The sequence below is a fragment of the Pelophylax lessonae genome (genome assembly GCF_965119305.1).
Source record: "Pelophylax lessonae genome assembly, chromosome: 1".
NCBI classification, from domain to species: domain Eukaryota; kingdom Metazoa; phylum Chordata; class Amphibia; order Anura; family Ranidae; genus Pelophylax; species Pelophylax lessonae.
The window spans coordinates 664,818,092-664,840,720 of record NC_138768.1 but is presented as its reverse complement, the minus strand read 5'-3'; the positions used below and the strand labels follow the sequence as shown (position 1 = coordinate 664,840,720).

The following is a 22,629-nucleotide window of genomic DNA, read 5'->3' as shown; positions in this document are numbered from 1 at the left end:
TTTGGCCGCCTCAAAACTAAGCAACGGGGTCTTCCAAGATCGAGCAATGGTCAATTTCGTGGCCGTAAACAAGTGCTGAGCCAACTGCCGCTGTGCACGAGTCAAATCAGGTATAGGCTTGCACAAGAGAGCCTCACACGGATCCTTCTTCAGGGTGACTTGAAAAATATTACGGAGTAAGGCATAAATCCTAATCCACAGTCTGCGCACCCTGGGACATGTCCACCAAATATGCGCCATAGTCCCCTCCTGAGCGCATCCCCGGAAACACAGGGGGGAGTAGGCGGGTATAAATTTAGCCAGTCTGGCCGGAGTATAGTACCATCTGTAAAATACCTTGTAAGCATTTTCCAGAATCAAGACATTGCGGGAACACTTAGAGAGAGCCGCCGTCATGTGCTGCCAATCTTCCTTGTCCAGACTGCCCCCCAGTTCTAGTTCCCAGTTAGAATGATATGCCGAGAAAGGGGGTGTATCGCAGGCGATAATAGAAGCATATAGAAGGGATATGAATCCCGTCGAGTGGGGCCGTGCCCTACAGATGCTCTCAAATGGCGTAAGCGTATAGGGTAAGGGTCTATGCTTAACAAGTTGCTGAAGAAAATGATGGAGTTGCATATAACGAAAATGCTCCCGCAGAGGTATATCATGCGAGGAGCGAAGGGCCCCAAAGGGAAGTATCTTTGTGGGGGTAAACAACGAGTGGACATCCACAAAGCCATGGTCAGTCCACCAAGAAAACACACGCGGGTTAGTGAGACCAGGTGGGAACATAGGGCAAGGGAAGAGACGCATTAAAGGTAAGTGGGGTGAAATCAAGTTAGCGGAGTACTTGACGGAGTCCCAGAGGCGGAGAGAATGGAGGAGGCAAGGGCGCAAGTCCGGCGGTCGAAATTTAGGAGGGAGCCAAGGAATAGAAGAAAGGGGGACTGGACTGGCATCCACCAGGTCAATCGTGGCCCATAGTGGCAACTGGAACGTGTCATGTAAGTGAGAGAGAGGGGCTATCGCCGCCGCAGTGTAGTATGCCTTCAAGTTCGGTACCGAGAACCCCCCAGAAATCTTCCGAGCATACAGAACGCGTTTATTAATGCGGGGTCTGGAAGAGCCCCAAATAAATTTCAGAATCTTGCGTTGATGTATACGTAAGATGTGAGAGGGGATCGGAACCGGCAACACACGGAAATAGTACAATAGTTTAGGGAGATAGGTCATACGAACGGCCGTGATCCTGCCAAACCAGGACAAGGAAAGGTGAGACCAAGAGGAAAGTAAGGACGTTAAATGGCGAAAAAGAGACGGATAATTAACCGCATAAAGACCTTCATATGTGGGAGATAATTTAACACCCAAATAGGGTAAAGCAGGGTGCCATTTAAAGAGAAAGGCTGCCTGAAGGGCCACCACCTCATCAGGAGGCAAAGAAACTGACATCGCGTTCGATTTGGGAGAGTTGATATGCAGGCCAGAGAAAACAGCAAACTCATCCAACGAAGCCAGAAGGTTAGGTAACGAAATTCTAGGTGAAGTAAGGGACAGCAAGATATCGTCCGCAAATAACGATACTTTATGCGGGGAGCCTGCCACTTCAATGCCCGAGATGTCATGATGGGTGCGTATAGCTTCAGCTAAGGGTTCCAAGGCCAGGACAAACAGCAGGGGGGACAACGGGCACCCCTGCCGCGTACCCCGGCCAATGGAAAAAGGGAGCGACTCGAACCCATAATATTTGATACGGGCCTGAGGGGAATCGTAGAGGGCAGCGAGCCAGGACAGAAAAGAGGGGCCAAAGCCGAAGCGGCGGAGAACAGTCATGAGATAAGGCCTAGACAGGGTATCAAAAGCCTTGGTTACGTCTAGGGATAAAAGCATAGTGGGTATACGTCGTTGAAGAGCAAAATGCTGTAGTTGAATAATTCGCCGAATAGCGTCCCCAGCCTGCCGACGGGGTACGAAGCCAACCTGATCCTTCTTGATCAGGCGAGGAAGGAAGGAATTTAGGCGCGTAGCCAGTATTTTGGTTAATAGCTTCATATCAATATTGATAAGCGAATTTGGGCGAAAATTAGCCCATGAAGAGTGATCCCGATCCGGTTTAGGTAACATGACAATGTTGGCCGTGAGTAAGGGATTGTCCATTTTTAACAGCGTTAAACATCGCGGTCAGATGAGGGGCCAGGACAGTGGCAAACTTCCAATAAAACAATGCGGTAAAACCATCTGGACCAGGTTTCTTCCCTATCTTCAGGTCCTTGATACATTGTAGAACTTCGGACTCCTGAATATCACGATCCATAAGAGTCGTATGGGAAGCCGAAAGCGTGGGTAAGGAGACACGTTGCAAGAAGGCATCTGCAGCGCGAGAGTCAGCCTGCGCCGGAGCCGAATACAGCCCAGCAAGGCGACTACGGAATTCCTCCAGGACTCGAAGAGGGTTACTAGTGAGCACATTGTGGCGAGTGCGCAAAGTGACGGGGGTAAATTTAGGGGCAAAAGTCCGTAATCTGTTTGCCAACATCGCGTTCGGTTTGTTAGCTTTGGCGTACCACATTCGGCGAGACCAACGTAGGGTTCTCTCCGCCCTATCGGTAAGGCATAAGTCCAGCTCAGTCCGGCAAAGAGCCAGTAATCTGCGATTGGTAGGAGTCGGAGCCTGCTTAAAGGCGGTGGAAAGACGGTCCAAACGAGCCTCCAACGTTTGCTGAAGCTTCAGCCGTTCCCGCTTCCGGCGGGAGGCTATTTGAATAACCCGGCCCCGCAGCACCGCCTTATACGCTTCCCACAGTGTCACCGGGGAAGAAACCGAGCCCGCATTGAGATCAAAAATATTCCTTGGAAGCTTGTAAAAGCTCCGCTTGAATATCCGCAAAAGATAACAGGGAGTCATTCATTATCCAGGAGGAACGCTGAGGCGTACTTAAAATAGAATTGCATTCCACCAGAAGAGGGTCATGATCCGACCAGGGGACGGCCAAGATGGAAACAGAACGAACCAGGGGGAGGTGTTTCCGTAACATAAAAACATGGTCAATACGAGAGTGGGAACAGTGAGGGTGAGAGTAATGTGTATAGTCCCTACCGTTGGGGTGCAACTCACGCCACAGGTCCACAAAATCAGAAGACTGCAAGGAGGAAACAAAGCGCTTGGCAGCAGACGAAGGAGCAGCTCTCTCAGGGGGGTATTTATCCAAGGAAGGGTTCAGTACAGTATTGGAATCTCCCGCCAGGAGAAGAGTGCCCTTGGCATGGGACATGAGAAGGGAGCAGACATGGGACAGGAAGGGGCCCGGATTAGAGTTGGGAGCATAGTAGCTCAAAATCGTCACCTCAGTGTCCTGAAGAAGGCCCTGGAGCAAGAGGTACCTACCCTCAGGGTCTGCTATTCCAGTCCAGTCGCCAGACCAGTCGCCAGAAATACCTGTGGGTAATGGGCATCAAAATATTTGGGGTGCGAGGAGGAGGAAAAAATGGGTTTCCTGGAGGCATGCTATATCTATATGTTTCTGGCGGAGGAACCGATAAACTTTAACCCTCTTTTGGGGGGAGTTCAACCCCTGCACATTCAGGGATAACCAGTTAAGCGTCATTTAAAAAAAAATACAAAAAAAGAGCAACTTACCCTGGATTGTCCGCCCCACAGGACCTGGGAAGGGAAAAAAACAAGACGGAGAGGAAGAGGAGAGAACCACAAGAAGGAGAGACAGGGAAAAGAAGGGAAACAGAGAGACACAAAGATGAAAAAACATATCATTAGCACAAAAATGGTAACGCACAAATGCATCCAAGTGTGGACCCGAAGGACCACAGATGCGTCGGGGGTTGGCCAGGACCAAGATCCTGGACAAGATCCGACAACAGGAGGGCGGTGGTCCACCAGACCCCTCCGCATGAAAAAAATAAAGGAGAGCCTCCGCGGACACCCAGGGGGGCACAAAAGTACCAAACCCCCAGGCACCGCAAAGGCCCCATAAAAAAGAAGAAAAAATTTAGCACTGCAGCGACGACAGCTCAATAATATCAAAAAGGGAAAGGGATCATCAGGTAAGCATTATAAGGCACCAAAAAACAGAAAAAAAAAAAAAAAAATAAGGTGATACAAAAAAGACCCCTCAATAGTACAACATTGCAATAGAATAAGTGAGATACACTATCAAAAACCAGAGAGAGTCATACCCAGTGGGTGCAAAATGGCACGGTATAACGGTAAAAGATAAAGTAATAATAATAATAAAAACAACAAAAAAAAAAAAAAGAAAAGAAAAAAGGGGACAACACTGTCCGTAGAACAAAAAGTGCAGCCAGGGGCAGAGTGCGAACCCCCAGCCCCCCAGTACCCCAGGGGTGTCACAGGGGGGGGGCACCCAACCTAACAAGATGTCCCCGAGACCCCTAAACAGTCATTCAACGGCGGGATATACCCGGAAAGTAGAAAAAAGGAGGGCAAAAAAGGGCCCAAAAATGGAGTTCAGCGGTTATCACTTGATAGGAACATCATAGAAACGTTGAGCCTGAAGGGAGCGAACGGCCTGGGAGCCATGATGAGATCCCTGAGTAGACGACTTGGAAGGTGGGGAGGATGTAGACGTGGATGGTTTCGTCTTGGAAGCCGAGGATGAGGACCTGGGTGTCGCCTGTGAGGAGGGGAGATCCAAATTCAGTTCCTGAAAGTGGCTACGCAGATCAGCCAGGGAGGTACCATGGAATTGACGGCCCTGCACCGTGAACGAGAGCTTGAAGGGGAAGCCCCAGCGGTATTTAATTTTGTGGGACTGCAGGATCTGCAGATAGGGCTTCAGGGACCGCCGCCTGGCAATGGTGACCGGGGAAAGATCCGCAAACAGTTGGAGTGAGTAGTTCTGGAAAGAGAGATCAGGATGCTCCCTGGCTGCTTGCATGAGTCTTTCCTTAGTGCGGTAGTAATGGAACTTGATAATGACATCCCGAGGGGGGCCCTCAGTAGGTTTAGGTGCCAGAGACCTGTGAATCCTATCAAATTCCAGGCGTTCCAGGGGAATATCAGGAGCCAGTTCTTGAAAAAAAGCTGTAGCTGTGCCCTGTAAGTCAGTGACAGTCTCTGGGAATCCGCGGATCCGGAGATTATCCCTGCGGGCTCTATTTTCAGCATCCTCCAGTTTATCACGGAGGGTATTAAGTTCCCCAGTAAGCCTGTCCACTTCGTCCTCATGGCCCTCCAGTACAGTTGTGGTCAAGTCCATCCTGTGTTATAGCTGATTAGTGCGGCCCCCAAGCTCCTTCAACCCCTGCATGAGGTCAGAGGAGAGCCTGCGGGATGCAATAGCTATCTCATCCCTAACGATGGCCCGGAATTTGGCTAGCAGAGCATCTGAGTCCGGGGGAGCAGGGCTTACCAAGTCCACGGGGAACTGCTGCATGCTGTCCACCAGGGATGAAGAGGAGAGCCGCGTGGAGTCGTCAGGCTCCGGAGGTTCGGGCGCCATCTTGCCTTTCCCGGCCGGAGTTAATTTCACCTGGGGCCGCTTCCTCTGGTTACATTGGGACGATCGGCGCATACCCCTGTGTGCCCAATGGTGTGAGCCGGCCGATGGAGCTGAGGAGTCGCCGCTGGAGCCGTGCAGTGCCTCAAATAGTGGAGGGTAAGTGTCTGGTGGCGCGGAGCACGGAAGCTAAGCGGCCATCTTCCGCGACCTCGCGCATTCGCCTTCGCTTTCTCTTTTTTTCACATAAGCAGGTGGGTCTTCTCACAGTTCCCCCGACGATCGGGGAAGGGAGGCGGCGGTTGCCGCCTCTCCTCCTCAGGCTGACTCCCGCTGTGTCTAAACACAGAGGGAGCACGACTCCGGCGCGCGTCACTAGGAGTCGAGTGACGTAGGTCTACATCGCTGGACCCAGGGGAGCAGCACTGCCGCAGTAATATTACTGTTGGCAGTCGGCAAGTGGTTAATGATTAGTGTTCAAGAGGAAGTTGGATAGAAAAGTCAGAAAAGAAAAGGAAGAAAAAAAGTCAGTTTAGCCAACATGAAAACAAAGTATTATTTTAAACCATACCTTTGCTGCGCCTAGCTGTTCCTTCCGAAATCGCTCCAGGGGTTTAATCAAGGTTTCATTTACATTCAATGCCTAGTAACACCAAAGATAAAAACATAATTACAATGTGGAGACAACAGTCTGATTTTATACATGTTCACACACACCTTAACAGTTCTACTAGAAATACCCCAGCGCATGCATGTCTGACTTCTTTTATGAACACAAAACGTCTGCATTTACCCTAGGTTCACACCTATGCAGGTTATGCATTTTCTGGCATGTTTTGCATTTTAGAACACTCAATTCTGATGTATTTTTGCATGCAGTTTTCATGCATTTTTTTTTGCTGTTTTACAAACTGTGAATAGCTGGTTCCTAAGGAATGGGCCCAAGAAGCTGGCTGCCACATCTATAAATAACCAATGAGTCATAAGCTGTCAGCGGAGTTCCCCACTGACAGCTGAATGTAAAAAGAATTGCCGGCATTAAAAAGAAAAATCTAAAATAATTGGAGAAAAAATGGCATGGGTATTTTAGGGGGGCTGCACACCAAAATAGTTTGTTAAAATGACGTGGGATCCATACCATACCAGACCCTTAGCTGATAATGCAGCCCATCCGATCAGGAAAGAGAGCAGATGAGCAAGCGTGGAGTGCTTTGGTGCGGGCGGGGTTGGGGGGTGGCACCCGCTGCCACCACTAACAAGGAAAAAAAAAAACCACTCACACCGTAGACTGCCGTCCTCTGCCAGCTCTAGATCGACATCATTTTGCCTGTGCGAGCCAGCCTGCCGCAGTAAATATACAGGAGCTGATCGGCAACTGGTTAAAAGGAGGCTGCCCGCGATGACGTGGATGTGCAGGCAGGGTATCCTGATGGTCCCACAATGCTAAAAGGAGTAGGTGCCCTCCACAATAATGGCAGCATAGTTGCCATCAAAAATTACACAGCCCCCACAGCGCTACCCCTTCCAAGGGAGGTGCCAGTAGGCCACAAGCCGCGACCTCAATTTTTGTGGATGCCCAGCTGCCTGGGCGTGAGCCTCAGAAGAGACGACCACCCAGGGGCAGCAGAGGGGAGGGCGGATGCCCAAACGGGGGGTTGGTGCTTCAGCCACCCTCACTGGGGATGTCCCACATAGGTCCCGACCAGTAGACCACAAAGCCACGGCCTAAATTTGGGGCCAGATATGGAGCGGACCTGTGGATGCCAAACCATCTGCTATCCTAGCCCAACAACTGCAGCAGGGAGCCCAGAGGACATCCTTGCCCTAGTTACCAACCCCCAGGAACCCTGCTCACCGCCCCCCCCCCCTCTCCCCCGTTGTGCACCAGGAAAAACCCAGTCAGCAACATCTACAAGACCCCCTTAAGAACATGTGGCAAAAGCCAGCTCATAACCTTACCCAGATGAGAGGAGGGCCTGAAGACCCACAGTGACCACCAAATTTTTAGAGGGCTGGGGGGGGTGAAGGGAGGGGAACTCAGGGGTCCCACCGTCCCAGGGAGGGGTCCACGTCCACCCCAAAACCCTCCAGAGGTAGAGGGGGGACAGCTACCTACCATACCAGGAACAGGGTGGGCACTGCCCCTGATAGACAACCACTCCATCAGAGTGCGCAGAGCTGAGACCTGCGTGTGCTCGCTGGCCAGACTGGGGTGACCCTCTGGATCTAGATTATCTAGTCCGTCGCCCAGTCCGGCAGTTGATAGTAGATTCTCACAGGAACCAAATAACAAAGATAGGAAAAATCCATTTAAAAGGAAAAGAATTGCCTGGACCAGAGATCCCAGCAAGAAACTAGGTTCTTACTCCAGACTAGGCAGAAAAAAAACAAAACTGAGTGCCTACAGCTGAGTGTGGGTGTATACGCCCCCCCCCCCCCCCCCCCCCGGGACTGCCCATAGGCATAGACAAGCTTTTTCCTGCCTAGTGTCCTACTTCTGTAGGGAGGCAGTATAACCCAATGGTTAAGAAGAATTAGGAGTTGCGTCCGTCAATCAACGAAAGAGAAAAACACTTTTTCAATTTAATGCACAAATACACTATATATATATATATATATATATATATATATATATAGCCCAATTGTTTGGTAAAATATAAAAGATGATTTTATGCTGAGTACATAGATACCAAACATGACATGCTTTAAAATTGTGCACACCCGTGCAGAGGCGATAAACTACATACATTTATAAAAGCATTTAAAAGCATTTACATGTTACCACTTTAGATTTACAGAGGAGGTCTACTCTACTGCAAGAATTACTGCCCTCAATCTGACGTTTGCGTTGATACCTCACATGCATGGTGTAATAGCTGTTTACATAGGCTGCATTGCTCACCTGCCGTGAACACTGGAGGGTGTCTGATATTGTCGGCTCACTAATCCGCTGCTTCATAAGCGGATTTGCCACATGTGGGTTCCAGTTGCCTCCTCTTGATGCAGTTTGAGGCTGATTATTATATACCACAACCAAGTTTCATTTCTACATAATATACAAACAAGGGTAATACCATATCAGTTAGACCCTTTACAAAACAAATGTGTGGATCCGGTTGAGCATGGTGACTACTTGATTTTAATACCTTCATGGCAAGTTTATAGTGTCAAGCATCACTGCAGAGAATACCACTACCCAGGGTCTCCCCCTGAAGAAGGAGTATCTATCGCAAAAACTCTGAAACTAGTTGGGTCATCACCCTGGAATGGTGTGGTTATTCATTATCTGCCAATGTGATGTATCTTATTGAACTTACCGTCTTTTATGTTATTTTGTAATTTGTTAATAAAACTTAATAAAACTTACAAAAAATTTTAAGTACTGTGTATACGTATACTTGAGTGCCTACAAAGTCCCACCAACAGGGGATTTTCTTTCTAGCCGTTTACATATGACAACAAACCGATGCTTGCTTTTGCCTTTGCGCGCAAACACGGGAGGACAGGGGTGCTTGAACTTTTTTTTTATTATTATTTATTTTGCTTTTTTATTTTATTTGGACACCTTCTCTTTCATTTATTTATTTTCATTTTTATTGTTATCACAGGGAATTTAACCACATGCCGACTGCCGCACGACTATATACTGCGGCAGTCAGCCCCCTGCAGGCAAAGCGACGTACCCCCGGCACCGCTGATGGTCGGATTGGGTCCAGAACCGATCAGTCAACAGGTCCAGGCCAATGATTTTTGGCCTGGACCTGTTGATCGGTGCAGGCCAATCAGATACTGTTCTGTGCCTGTGTAATGTAAACAGAAAAGACCCGCTCTCCCCTCCCATGATCCTTTTTGGATTCATCGAGAGAGAGCAGATCTAAACTGCGAGTACTGCACCAGAACACCCACACACACTTAGACACCCCAATAAAGATTTAACCACCTGATCCCCCCCCCGATCAACCCTACACCCCCTGTCACAACACACACTGTATACAGTATATAGCATTTTCCTATATACCCCTATAAGTGTGACTTGTGACCAGGTTTAGTGCTTGCGGCCGTTCCTTTTAGAATTAGGATACCCGCCACCAACCCCCCCCATAAAGATTTAACCCCCTGATCCCCCCAGTTAACCCCTTCCCCCCTGTCACATTGCACACTATACACAGATAATATAGTTGTTTACTGTATTTTTGTATTAGTGTGATTGTGACTTGAGTTAGAGCTAGCAAATTATTTTCTGTCCCAAGTAGGTTTAGCGGAGATCCCCGGCGCATAGTTAGAAATAATCCCTTGATTACCACATACACTTCCATTACTAGTATAGTGTTTGAACAGATCAATATCTGATCAGAACTATACTAGCGTCCCCATAGTTTAGGGTTCCCAAAATGCTATGTTCGCACGATCAGCACTGATTCCTGCCAGCACCTGCGTTTAACCCCTCCGCCCAGCCCACTCCACCCAGTCAAGTGCAGCAATCAATAGATTACTGTCACTTACAAAAAAACACAACACACAAAACCGCTGTGTTAGCAGAGTCAGGCCTGATCCCTGCTAGCATTAGCAGTTTTTTTTGGTAGCTTTTTTTACCTGCGAGTCACACTACTGTACCAGTAAATTTAGTTACTAAAATGACCCAGCGGTGGTACAGTAGTGCAGAGGCTTACAGTATACTGACCATGTCAGATGAGAGCGAAGGGGAAGCCTCAGTGGCAGAATCAGGGTCAGTATACGAACCTGAAGTGAGCAGCGGCTTCCTGACCGATATCTCCGGCGAATGATGGGTCCCTGTTAGAACCAGGCGTACCCGAGTTCCTGAGGTGCAGTAATCACAGGGTGCTCGTATGGAGCAGAGTGTCCGTACTAGTGCCGCTCATCCTTCTGGTGGCCTGGCAAGCGCCAGCGGCCTAGTACACCCTGGACCTAGAACAACCAGCACTGCAGTATCACTTTAGGACGTGGTGAGTCCCATTAAGTGCAGTTGAAGCTGGGCACAAGTAGTGGCCCGCAGCCACCGCGTATTCGAAGACAGGCCCGTAGAGCCCATAGTGCCCTCCCTGATGTGCTGGCATATCCCAATTGGCAACCCACTAATACTACAGCGCCCGTACTTCCCCCATTCACTGGCCAACCTGGAATCCACGTGGAAACTGCCAATTTTACTCCCCTGAATTTTTATGAGCTGTTCTTCACAGAAGATCTTTTCAGATCTATTGTGGATCAATCAAATTTATATGCACAACAAATCATTGCTGCCTACCCCAAATTCGCCCCTTCCCAGACAATTCGCCGGGAAGCCTATAACGGTTCCCGATTTTAAAATCTTTCTGGGCCTTTCCCTTAACATGGGCATAACCAAAAAGAGTGATTTGCGGCTATATTGGTCCACTAGCCCAATTCACCATATGCGCGTGTACTCTGGCTCCATGTCCAGGGCGAGATACGAGCAAATTCTGCGATTTATGCATTTCAACGACAATGAAATCTGTCGCACTTGGGGAGACCCTGAATATGATTGGCTCCACAAAATCCGGCCCCTTGTAGACCACTTCAATCAGCGGTTTGCAGCCTTGTTTACCCCCGAACAAGTTGTCTGCATTGACGAGTCCCTGATTAATTTTACTGGCCGCCTTGCTATGAAACAGTATCTCCCCAGCAAGCGTGCCAGATAGAGGGTCACAGGCTATACAGTTAGTTTCCGGGTCTACGAGGTAAAAGATAGCTCTGTGGAGCCCCCAACTGCCCAGACTACATAGGGAGCAGCAGCAAGATAGTTTGGGACTTGGTGTCACCCTTATCCGGAAAGGGGTACCATTTGTACATGGACAACTTTTACACAAGCGTGCCACTATTTAGTCATCTTCTTGAATTACAAATTGGCGCATGTGGCACCGTGCAACCTAATCGCCGGGGCTTCCCCCAACGGCTTGTAAATTCCCATCTTAGTCGGGGGCGAGAGCCTGCTTAAAAAATGGACAAATTGCTTGCAGTGAAGTGGAGGGATACAAGGGATGTTTTCGTTCTGTTCTCATTTCACGCAGACATGACTATCGAAATTCCTACGGCAACTGGCGTTATGGAGAAACCCCTCTGTGTCCACGACTACAACCTTAATATGGGAGGGGTGGACCTTAAGGACCAGCTTTTGGCGCCGTATTTAGTTGCCCTTGAAGCCAGACGCTGGTACAAAAATGTGTCTGTTTATTTATTCCAATTGGCTATGCTGAACGAATGCCTTTGTCCTATACAGGGCGTCAGGACGAACCGGATTCTTCCTAGAATTCCAGGAAGTGATCATCAATGCCTACCTGTACCCAGGAGGTGTTCCTGCCCAACTTCCCCTTCCAGATGCAGTGAGCCGGCTACATGAGAGACATTTTTCATATGTCCTCCTGAGTACCCCTACCCAAAGACGCCCCCAAAGAAGATGTCGTGTCTGTAGCAGGCGCGGATTTAGGCGTGACACCCGTTATCATTGTCCCACCTGTCCTGACCAACCTGGTCTCTGCATCGGGGAATGTTTCGAGCACTACCACACACTAGTAAAGTATTAGTGTAGGGTACAGCACAACACAGTGTAGGGCACACTAACACAGGGTCTCGAAAGATGTTCGATGGCTATTGACATTTTGAGAGACCCCAAGCTGGAAAATTGCAGTTCACAAAAACAGTGTTAAAAAAAATATATAATAAAAAAAGCCAAAAACAGCTGTTGTGTCAGTTATTTTTATGTTCTTCTACTTTTCCTACTGCACTTTTATTGTACTTTGTTTGTTTTTCATTCTTTTCTTAACCTGTTTCCCTTGCAGGTACTCGTCGGCTGCAACACTGATTTTATTGATTATTCGGACACAAACAGTGTTTGCGCTCAGCAAATATGGATACCTCTGATGGCAGCGCTGTGGTAGGTTGATTTCACCACTGCAGTTAAAATACCTTTTAGGTATACATGGAATATTGTCATGTATACCCACCATTAAATAAGTGGGTTTGGTTGTTGGGCGGTTAATGGTGTGTATACTACACAATTTTCCTGTGGTGATTTCGGTTAGGTTCTCTTTTTTTCATTCAGCCTACAGGCTGCATGAAAAAAAAAAAAAAAAAACCTACACTATATGCCAAACAAGGACCAGCAATGACTGGTACGTTGCTGGACTTTGAGTGGTTATACCAGGATGATGCCTGCAGATTTAGGCATCATCTTGGTATCGCTTTTTACAGCCAGCGGTCGGCTTACATGTAAAGGCAATCCTAGCAGATAATTGGTCGCTAGACTGCTTTTATAAGCAGCGCCTTCTGCCCCCTTCCGCGCTTTTTCTCGGGCTCTCCTGTCCCACCGGTTAACCCGAGAGTGCAGCCGGTGGTTCAATTATCTAACCATAGAACTGATTGGAGACAAGAACGGCTCCAATCATCTCTATCGCCTAAGATACCGGAAGCTACGAGCATTTCATGACTTCTGTTTCGCCAGAAATAATCAGCGCCATTGGGAAATTGGGAAAGCATTTTATCACACCAATTATGGTGTGGTCAGATGCGTTAAGGTTGGAGGAGAGATCTAGCGTCTAAAAGACCCCAATTTAAAAAAAAAAAAAAAAAAAAAAAAGTACCTGTCACTACAGATTGCTATCATAGGGGATATATAAATTCACTGTGATAACAATAAAAATGATTTTAAAAAAAAAAAAATGAAAAGGAAAAGGTGTCAAAATAACAAAAAAAAAAAAAAATCAAGCCCCCCCCCCCCCCCCCCCCGTGCTTGCTCGAAAAGTCGCAGCAATCTTATAAGAAAAACTGTTTTCCATTTGATTATGGCAGAAGGGACGGGTAAATTCCCTTCCCGCTGCCACATGTGCTCCGGAAGCTGCGCGGGCCTCCTGACCACGTTGAGCCAACCGATGACGTCATCGGTTGCTATAAGAGGATCGGCAAGTGCTTGCTGGGAGGTGAGAGCCGCGGGTCCCGGGATCTGCTGCTGGTGCGCTTTTCAAGTTCCAACAGTGAAGAGGAATAACAGGCGGCTCTTCAGTAACTCTGGCTTCATGAGTTATGAAATTACATGAGAATTACATGGATGGACCGTCATTAACTTTACCGGTTATTGCTTTCACCAATTTTTATTTTATTTTTTTTAATATAAATATACATGGGTTTTAAATACTATAAATTTAAATACTATAAATATTATTGATAATGGAAACTGCACTTCTTTTTTATGTTGTATTCCGCTTGCACATCTGCTTCTGTTTGGTTGCAGTGCAGGTGCAAGCTGAATACAACATAAAAAAAGAAGTGCAGTTTCCATTAAGAAAAATACAGCATTTAAAACCCAAATATCTTATGTATATTTATATTACATAAAAAAAATGGTGATAACTTTTAAAAGCAAAAAAAAGCAATCATTTTTTTTTTTAAATGTAATATAAGATATGGGGGTTTTAAATGCTGCATTATTGATAATGGAAACTGCACTTTTTTTTATGCTGTATTCTGCGTGCAGTTTCCATTATTGATAATACAGTATTTAAAACCCACATATCTTATGTATATTTATATTACGTAAAAATTGGTGATTGCTTTTTTTTTTTTTTGCTTTTAAAAGTAAAAGGAGAGATTTGGGGGTCTTTTTGGCTCAAGTATCTCATTTACGTAAGTAACAATTGAAATTTTTCGACATTTTTTGGTTGGTGTGACTCGAGATTTTGCCAGATTGTAAAGGGTGCCTTGGTTGAAAAAAGGTTGAAAAACACTTGTCTAGTGTTATATGTAAACCACAATTTCAGCATGCATGTGAGGTATCGCCGCAAATGCCAGGTCGAGGGCAGTAATTCTTGCAGTAGACCTCCTTTGTAAGTCTAAAGTGGTAACCTGTAAAGACTTTTAAAAGCTTTTAAAAATGTACGTAGTTTGTTGCCGCTGCACAGGCGTGCGCAATTTTTAAAGCATCTCATGTTTGGCATTTATGTACTTGGCATAAGATCATCTTTTAAATTTTACCAAACAATTTGGAATTATATAGTGTATTTGTGCATCACATTTTTTAACAAAATCAATTTTTTTCGCAGAAATTGCGTTTCGAAAATCTGTGCGCAAATACTGTGTGACAAAAAAATTTGCAACATCCACCATTTTGTTCTGTAGGGCCTCTGCTTTAAAAAAATATATAATGTTTGGGGGGTTCAAAGTAATTTTCTAGTAAAAAAAAAAAATTTGTTTACATGAAAACAAAAAGTCACAGAAAAGGCTTGGTTTTCAAGTGGTTAGAAGAGTGGTGAGCATAAAATGCCGGGAACAGTTCAAACACCCCCCAAATGACCTCCTTTTGAAAAGTAGACACCCAAAGCCATTTGCTGAGAAGCATATTGAGTCCATGGAATATTTTATATTTTGCCCTAAGTTTCGGTAAGGTAACAATTTGTTTTTGTTTTTTTACACAAAGTTGTCACTAAATGATATATTGCTCACGTATGCCGTGGGTATAATATGTGAAATGACACCCCAAAATACAATTTGCTGCTTCTTCCGAGTACAGGGATACCACATGTGTGAGACTTTTTGGGAGCCTAGCTGTGTATGAGACTCCGAAAACCAATCACCGCCTTCAGGTTTTCTAATGGCCTAAATTGTGCATTTTACTTCCGCACTACCTGTCACAGTTTCAGAGGCCCTGAAATTTCAAGATAGCACAAAACCCCCCTAAATGAACCCATTTTGCAAATTAGACAATAGGCTATTAGCTGAGAGGCATGGTGAGTCCATTGAATAGTTTATATTTTGCCTCAAGTTTCGGGAAAATTATTTATTTTTTTTTTTCTTACACAAAGTTGTCACTAAATGATATATTGCTCACCCATGCCATGGGTTTATGTGGAATGACACCCCAAAATACATTCTGCCGCTTCTCCTGAGTACAGGGATACCCCATGTGTGAGACTTTTTGGCAGCCTAGCCGTGAAGAGGACCCCGAAAACCAATCCCCACCTTCAGGCCTTCTAAGGGCGTAAATTGTTGATTTCACTCCTTACTACCTATCACAGTTTTGAAGGCTATAATGTGCCAAGATAGCACAACCCCCCCCCCCCCCCCAAATGACCCCATTTTGCAAAGTAGACACTCCAAGCTGTTTGTTGAGAGGCATAGCGAGTATTTTGCAGCGCTCATTTATTTTGGAAAATGAAGAAAAAAAACATAAAAATGCATTTTGTTTCCTCTTTTTTCAATTTCCAAAACTTTGTGACAAAAAGTGAGATCTGCAAAACACTCAACATGCCTCTCTGCAAATAGCTTAGGGTGTCTACTTTCCGAAAAAATGGATTTTTGTAAAATCTTACCGTAAAACCCTTTTCTCTTAGCTCATTGACAGACGTAGTCCTCGGTGATACACCACCTTCGGGTTATGTTGCCTCCACAGGAGCAGGACTAGACAGGAAATTAAAAAGCTCTGGCCACACCCTAGGGGCAGTCCCAGAGGGTATATCCTCTCTCTCTCTGCCTCAGCAAATCAGTTATGTGAAAAAGCAGTCTTTAGAGATTTTTACCCAACCCAACTCAAAAACAGAGGGGCGGGGACTACGTCTGTCAATGAGCTAAGAGAAAAGGATTTTACGGTAAGATTTTACAAAAATCCATTTTTCTCTAGCGCTCATTGACAGACGTAGTCCTCGGTGATACACCACCTTCGGGACGTCCCAGAGCAGTATCACAAATGAGGGGTGGGAAAATGGAAATCAAATCCCAATCTAGAAGGCCCAACCGGTGCCAACTAGAAGTTTACAATGCTCATCCTTAATGATGAGACTCAACAAAAAAGAGAAAAATTTTTTTCAAACAGAAAAAAACCCTCGAGGTAGACCACCGGTCTCCTCAAATTGCGGCCTGCAAAACCTTGCGGCCAAATGAGGCATCCGCCGATGCCGTCACATCAATTTTATAGAATTTTGTAAAGGTATGTACCGACGACCAGGTGGCCGCCTTACATACCTGGACCACTGACGCCTGATGGCGAAAGGCCCAGGAAGTACTGAGCGCTCGAGTGGAGTGCGCCCTAACAGGGAACGGAGGACTCTGACCCTTAATAGAATAAGCCTGTACCACCGTTTGTCTAATCCATTTGGCAATGGTCGCGGCAGATGCAGGCAAACCCTTTCTGGGGCCATCCGTGATCACAAAAAGTGAATCCGTCTTACGGAATGATTCCGTAGCTTTCAGGTATACCCTGATTGCCCGAACCACATCTAAGGAATGCAACGCATGTTCCCGATGATGCTTGGGCTGAGGACACAAGGAAGGTAGTACAATATCTTCATTCAGATGAAAATCTGAAACCACCTTAGGAAGAAAAGATGGCTTAGGGTGAAGTACTACCTTATCCCTATGAATCACTAGGTATGGGGACTGGCATGATAATGCAGCCAGTTCTGACACCCTGCGAGCAGAAGTAATAGCCACCAAGAAGGCCACCTTCTGGGATAAAGTAAGCAAGGGAATCTCCCTGATGTTTTCAAAGGGAGGTTTCTGTAGAACCGACAAAACCAAATTAAGATCCCAGGGCGGTAAGGGCGCGCGGACTGGAGGAGCCAGGAGCCGCACCCCCTGGATGAAATTCCGCACCAAGGACTTGGTAGCTAAAGGTTTCTGAAAGAAGATTGCTAATGCTGAAACTTGACCCTTGATGGTGCTCAAGGCTAGCTTCTGCTCAACCCCTTGTTGCAAAAAGGCCAATATTCGAGTCACCGAATAGGTACGTGGAGGAAATCCTAAAGATTCGCACCACGCAATATAAGTCTTCCATGTGTGATAATAGACCTTGCTGGAAGTCGCTTTCCTTGCTTTAATAAGGGTAGGAATGACTGAAGTAGACAAACCTCTGTCCTTCAGTACTTGGGTCTCAATGGCCAGGCCATTAAACCCAGTGACTGTAAAGCATGATGGTAAATTGGTCCTTGAGACCACAGACACTCCCTGAGACGAAGTTCCCACGGAACGTCTGCGACTAGCATGTCCAAGTCGGCCAGGCCGGCTTGAGGAGGCCAGCCTAGAATTTCTAGGACCACTGGCGCTGATAGAATCTGAACCAGGCGTCCCTAGAGGTATCTGGCCCCGACCATCCGAGAAAGTCTGGTCGTTTTCTATTCCCACACATTTATCAGATACCTGATTGTTATCAGGAAGGGTGATCTTTTCTGGTTGAACCTCAGGGACCGAAGTCACCCGACTAGAGGCTACTTGGCCTATCTGGTCAACCAGATCCGATTCCTGTGAGGTATAGGGACTAATCTTAGGAAAAGGTAAAGGAAAAGATCTATTCAGGGAACGGTAACTACCGCTTCCTGTAGTACTTAAATGTTGGAAGGGAAGAATCGCACCGGTAGTAGTGGTTGAAGCTCGATCTAATGTCCTGAATACCGGTGAAAACGTCCCCCCACCCTGAAACCGGGTGGGGGCGCACCTTCAGGCTGTGTACTCCTTTGCTTCGGGTTTGGCTGGGTTGGTCCTCTGCTTGTCCGACCAGCCCTTCTTGAACCCTCCTGGAGGAGTCTTGCCTTTCCCGCTAGTACCAGCCGGGCGCCCTTTATGGGCGGTAAAGAAAGGTCCTCGCTTGTTGCGAGGTCCCTTAGCTTTAGCAGCCTGTGGCAAAAAAGTGCTCTTGCCTCCAGTGGCATCCTTGATGATTTCATCTAGGTTGGCCCCAAATAGACGATTCCCCTGAAAAGGGAGATTTGTCAAGGTCTTTTTGGAACCTAGGTCAGCTGACCAGCATTTTAACCACAGCACACGTCTGAGGATCACCGCTGACATAGATGCATGCCCTAATAAGGGAGTAGTGTCCAAGGCTGCGTCACAGATAAACTGTAGCCCTTGTATAATCTGTTCCATCAAATCAGATGTCTCCTGGGGAATATCTTTTCCCCTAAGGTCTTGGCGTACCATTTTCGCCCATTCCGTAAGTGTCTGGGAAACTAGACCAATAACAATTACTGGTCTAAATGCTGACCCTATCAGAGAGAAGATGGTGCGGGACTCTGCTTCCATCTTTCGATCCACCGGATCCTTTAAGGACGAAGTGTCCTCCACTGGGATAACCGTGGCTTTATTCAGCCTGGAAATAGGTGGATCCACCACTGGTGGTACCGTCCATTTCTTAATGATGGATTCCTCAAACGGATAGCGTCTAGCAATACGCTTGGAAATAGTAAAGGTACGTTTAGAATGCTCCCATTCTCCTTTAATCGGATTACCGAAACATTTGGGTACAGGAAAAACCTTCACCGTTTTGATGGGCTTATTAGTACCAAAAGGAATCTCTGTTTCAGTTGCCTCTGCTGGTAAAGCCTCAAGTTTTAAGGTTTCCTGCACTGCCACAACTAGTGCGTCCACCAATGCTTCTTCCTGAATTATAGCAGGAGAAGAAGCGTCCTCCTCACTGTCTGAGGGGGCTTTACCTGGGATAACAGCCTTTGCAGAGGAACCTGCAACTGCAGTGACCATCTCTGAATCAGAGTCAGAGGTGTCAGATAGTATAGGGGTAGGCGGGGGTCGCTTCCTTGACCCCCGTCCCTGACAGGCCGCCTCCACCCGAGCCACCATAGACTCCAAAATTGCTGTAAATGACTCTACACTCTGTGCACCGGCGGGTCCCGTGGCCCCCTCGAGGGAAACAGGTGGGGGAATATGTGTGGCAGGGTCCATGATAATTCCAGTCACTTCCTGGATAATATAATTCAAAAATAAAAAACTTTTTTTTTTTTTTTTCAGACCCCCAGCGCCACAAAAAGCCCCTTAGTGTTACCTGCTAGGGATCCCTATCGATCGAGAGAGAGAGAGAGAGATAGACCCCCAGGCTCACCACTTGATGCTCAGAGTTTAACTGCAACAGGTTACAGCGCTGTCTTGACAAACAGGAAGTCTTTTGGCTGGCTGCCCAGGAAGAAAGGAGGCGGCTCCGCCCCTCTGCACGCCTTCCGGCGCCTCCCCTAGCTCCACGAGGTGTTTGGATCACCTCAAACATGGCCGCCCCCATGCTGGAGACACGAGGCTACGCCAAAATGGCGGCTCGTGCGATCCAGCAAAAAAAAAATGGCGGCGGCCTGTACTGAATAGCGGTGTGCTGCAGGGCACACAACACTCTCTCTGCATGGGGATTTGGCGTGGTTGGCGGTACCGGCCCTGGCGGACCGCATGGCCATTCGGGAGGCCTGCTAATAGCTGGAGATCTGATTAGGAAGGCAGTCTACATGTCCGTGGCTTCTGACTGGTAGGTAGCTTATTCTTATCACCGTAAGATTCCCAGAATGCCACAGATTATAATCTTTTTAACATGTATACAATTAGATTGTTAGCTCCCAAACCAAGCCTCCTGGCTTTTTGCACATAAAATCACACTCAAAGTAGGAGGATCTGTGTCATTTATAGGATAGAGAGGGACTCTATCTTACCATACAGAGAGGGGCCCGCGTTCACCACCAGACCCGTCAGGGGAAAAGGGGGAACATACTACTCACCATACCGGAACCAGGCGGGCACCAACTCCTGACAGTACCCCTCTCCACCGGGGCGGGAGGGCTGTCGACCGATATGGACGCCGTGACTCATGGTCTTTGGCGTTTCAGCGAGACCTTTAACTCGCGGGGTCAGTCCTTTAATGGGACTTTGTCGCGGCCGACCCAGCGCGGAGCTATGGCCTGCACGCGCTCGTAGGCTGAACTGGGGTGACCACCGGATCTCAACATCCAGCCCGTCGCCCAGTTCAGCTTTCTTGCTTGAAGATCTCACAGAAACACTGGAGAAAAAAAGCTGTCTAAAAAATCCTTTAAGAAAAAAATCTTGCCAGGACCTAAGATCCCAGCAAGGTATCTAGGTCCTTACTCCTAACTAGACAGAAAATAACTGATTTGCTGAGGCAGAGAGAGAGAGAGGATATACCCTCTGGGACTGCCCCTAGGGTGTGGCCAGAGCTTTTTAATTTCCTGTCTAGTCCTGCTCCTGTGGAGGCAACATAACCCGAAGGTGGTGTATCACCGAGGACTACGTCTGTCAATGAGCGCTAGAGAAAGGGGTAATTTAGGGGGGGGGGTTTGTCCTGTCTTGGCATTTCATGGCCTCCAAAACTGTGATAGGTAGTCAGGAGTGAAATCAACAATTTACGTCCTTGGAAAGCCTAAGAGTGGTGATTGCTTTTTGGGTTCTGTACTCGGCTAGACTGCAAAAAAGTCTCACACATGTGGTATCTCTGTACTCCGGAGAAGCAGCAGAATGTATTTTGGGGTGTCATTCCACATATACCCATGGCATGTGTGAGCAATTAATCTTTTAGTGACAACTTTGTGTTAAAAAAAAAATTAAAAAAAAAAAAATCTATTTTCCCGAAACTAGTGGCAAAATCTAAAATATTCCATGGACTCATCATGCCTCTCAGCAAATAGCTTGATAGCAAATAGTCTACTTTCCAAAATGGGGTCATTTAGGGGGGTTTTGTGTCATCTTGAAATTTCAGGACCTCCGAAACTGTGATGGGTAGTGAGGAGTAAAATCAAAAATTTACGCCATTAGAAAACCTGAAGATGGTGATTGGTTTTCAGGGTCCTGTACACAGCTAGGCTCCCAAAAAGTCTCCCACATGGGGTATCCCCATACTCAGGAGAAGCAGCAGAATGTATTTTGGGGTGTTATTCCACATATACCCATGTCATGTGTGAGAAAACTGAATTTTTGTAAAATCACCGTAAAAATTCGGAGTCCCCTGACTGTCGCCGCCCATTCACACAGTCTTCACTAATGGGGTATTGCTTCCTCTCCACAGGAGTTTCATCCATAGTCACACCCATGGGGGCTGTCCTAGTCCAATACCCCCCTGCAATAACCATCCCAACTCAGTTTGGTCGCAAGCAGTAATAGTGTAGAAAAAAACCCCAAAAGAGGGGCGGGGGCGGCGACTGTCGGAGGACTCAGAGAAAGGAATTTTACGGTAAGATTTTACAAAAATTCAATTTTCTCTTACGTCCTCCGACAGTCGCCGCCCATTCACACAGTCTTCACTAATGGGGATGTCCCAAAGCAGTGTAGACATGAGGGGTGGGCAACGCAACCGTCAGAAAAGCAACGCAGTACCCACATCAGAGAAAGGAACCTTACATAAACAGAAAGGCAACCTTCTGGGTAACAAAAAAGGGCTCAACAGGAGCAACAACCCAGGAAAACAAATAACCAAGGGGAAAACAACCTCAACAGCCAGGGACCCATACAAAACCAGAGTTCCCTATGGCACTGCCGCACAGAGAACTTTGCGGCCAAAGGAGGCATCAGCTGACGCCAGAACATCAATTTTATAGAATTTGGAAAAGGTGTGCACCAACGACCAAGTCGCAGCCTTGCACACCTGGGCCACCGAAGCCTGATGCCGGAAGGCCCAGGACGCACTCACCGACCTGGTAGAATGCGCTTTGACAGGGAAGGGAGGAACACGTTCCCCTTAGATAGCATAGGTAACGAAATTTCCCTGATGTTTTCAAACGGGAAACGCTGCAACACGGACAGAACCAAGTTCAAGTCCCATGGAGTTAAGGGCTCCCTTCTAGGAGGGGCCAAGTGACGCACACCTTGAATAAAGGTGCGAATCAAGGAATTAGACGTCACAGGGCGCTGGAAAAGAATAGCCAGTGCAGAGACCTGGCCCTTAATCGTGGCCAACGCAAGACGCTGGTCCACACCAGCCTGGAGGAAAGCCAATACCCTCGCCACCGAATAGGAACGAGGAGAGAAACCCCTGGACTCACACCAGGCAAAATAAGTTTTCCATGTACGGTAATAAATCTTACCAGAAGAGGCTTTTCTAGCCTTGATCAAAGTAGGCATGACCTCTGAGGAGAGACCCCTGTCTCTCAGGACCTGGCTTTCAACAGCCAGGCCGTTAAACCCAGCGACTGTAAAGCAGGATGGAAGATCGGTCCCTGAGACAGTAGATATTCCCGCATTGGCAACCACCACAGAGGCTCTACGGCCAGGTGATCGATGTCCGCGTACCAGGACCGACGAGGCCAGTCCGGCGCTACCAGAATCAACAGTGATTGTTCCAAGGCCAACCTGCGAAGGAACCTGGACAACAACTGAATCGGAGGCAAGGCATAGATCAGTCGATACTGACGCCAAGGCACCACCAGCGCATCCGAGGCGT

General features: G+C 47.3%; 1 protein-coding gene across 2 annotated transcripts in view; it reads right to left on the bottom strand.

Annotated features, from left to right (window-relative positions):
• ARHGAP10 (Rho GTPase activating protein 10) overlaps positions 1–22,629 on the bottom strand; it is a 704,315-nt gene that overhangs the window by 485,853 nt on the left and 195,833 nt on the right. Inside the window, exon 4 of one of the 2 annotated variants that reach the window (XM_082261305.1) lies at positions 6,028–6,099. In XM_082261305.1, the coding sequence (XP_082117431.1) occupies positions 6,028–6,099 (72 nt within the window). Of the gene's footprint in view, positions 1–6,022; positions 6,100–22,629 lie in introns of those variants that run through there. The other variant, XM_082261306.1, reaches the window with a different exon arrangement.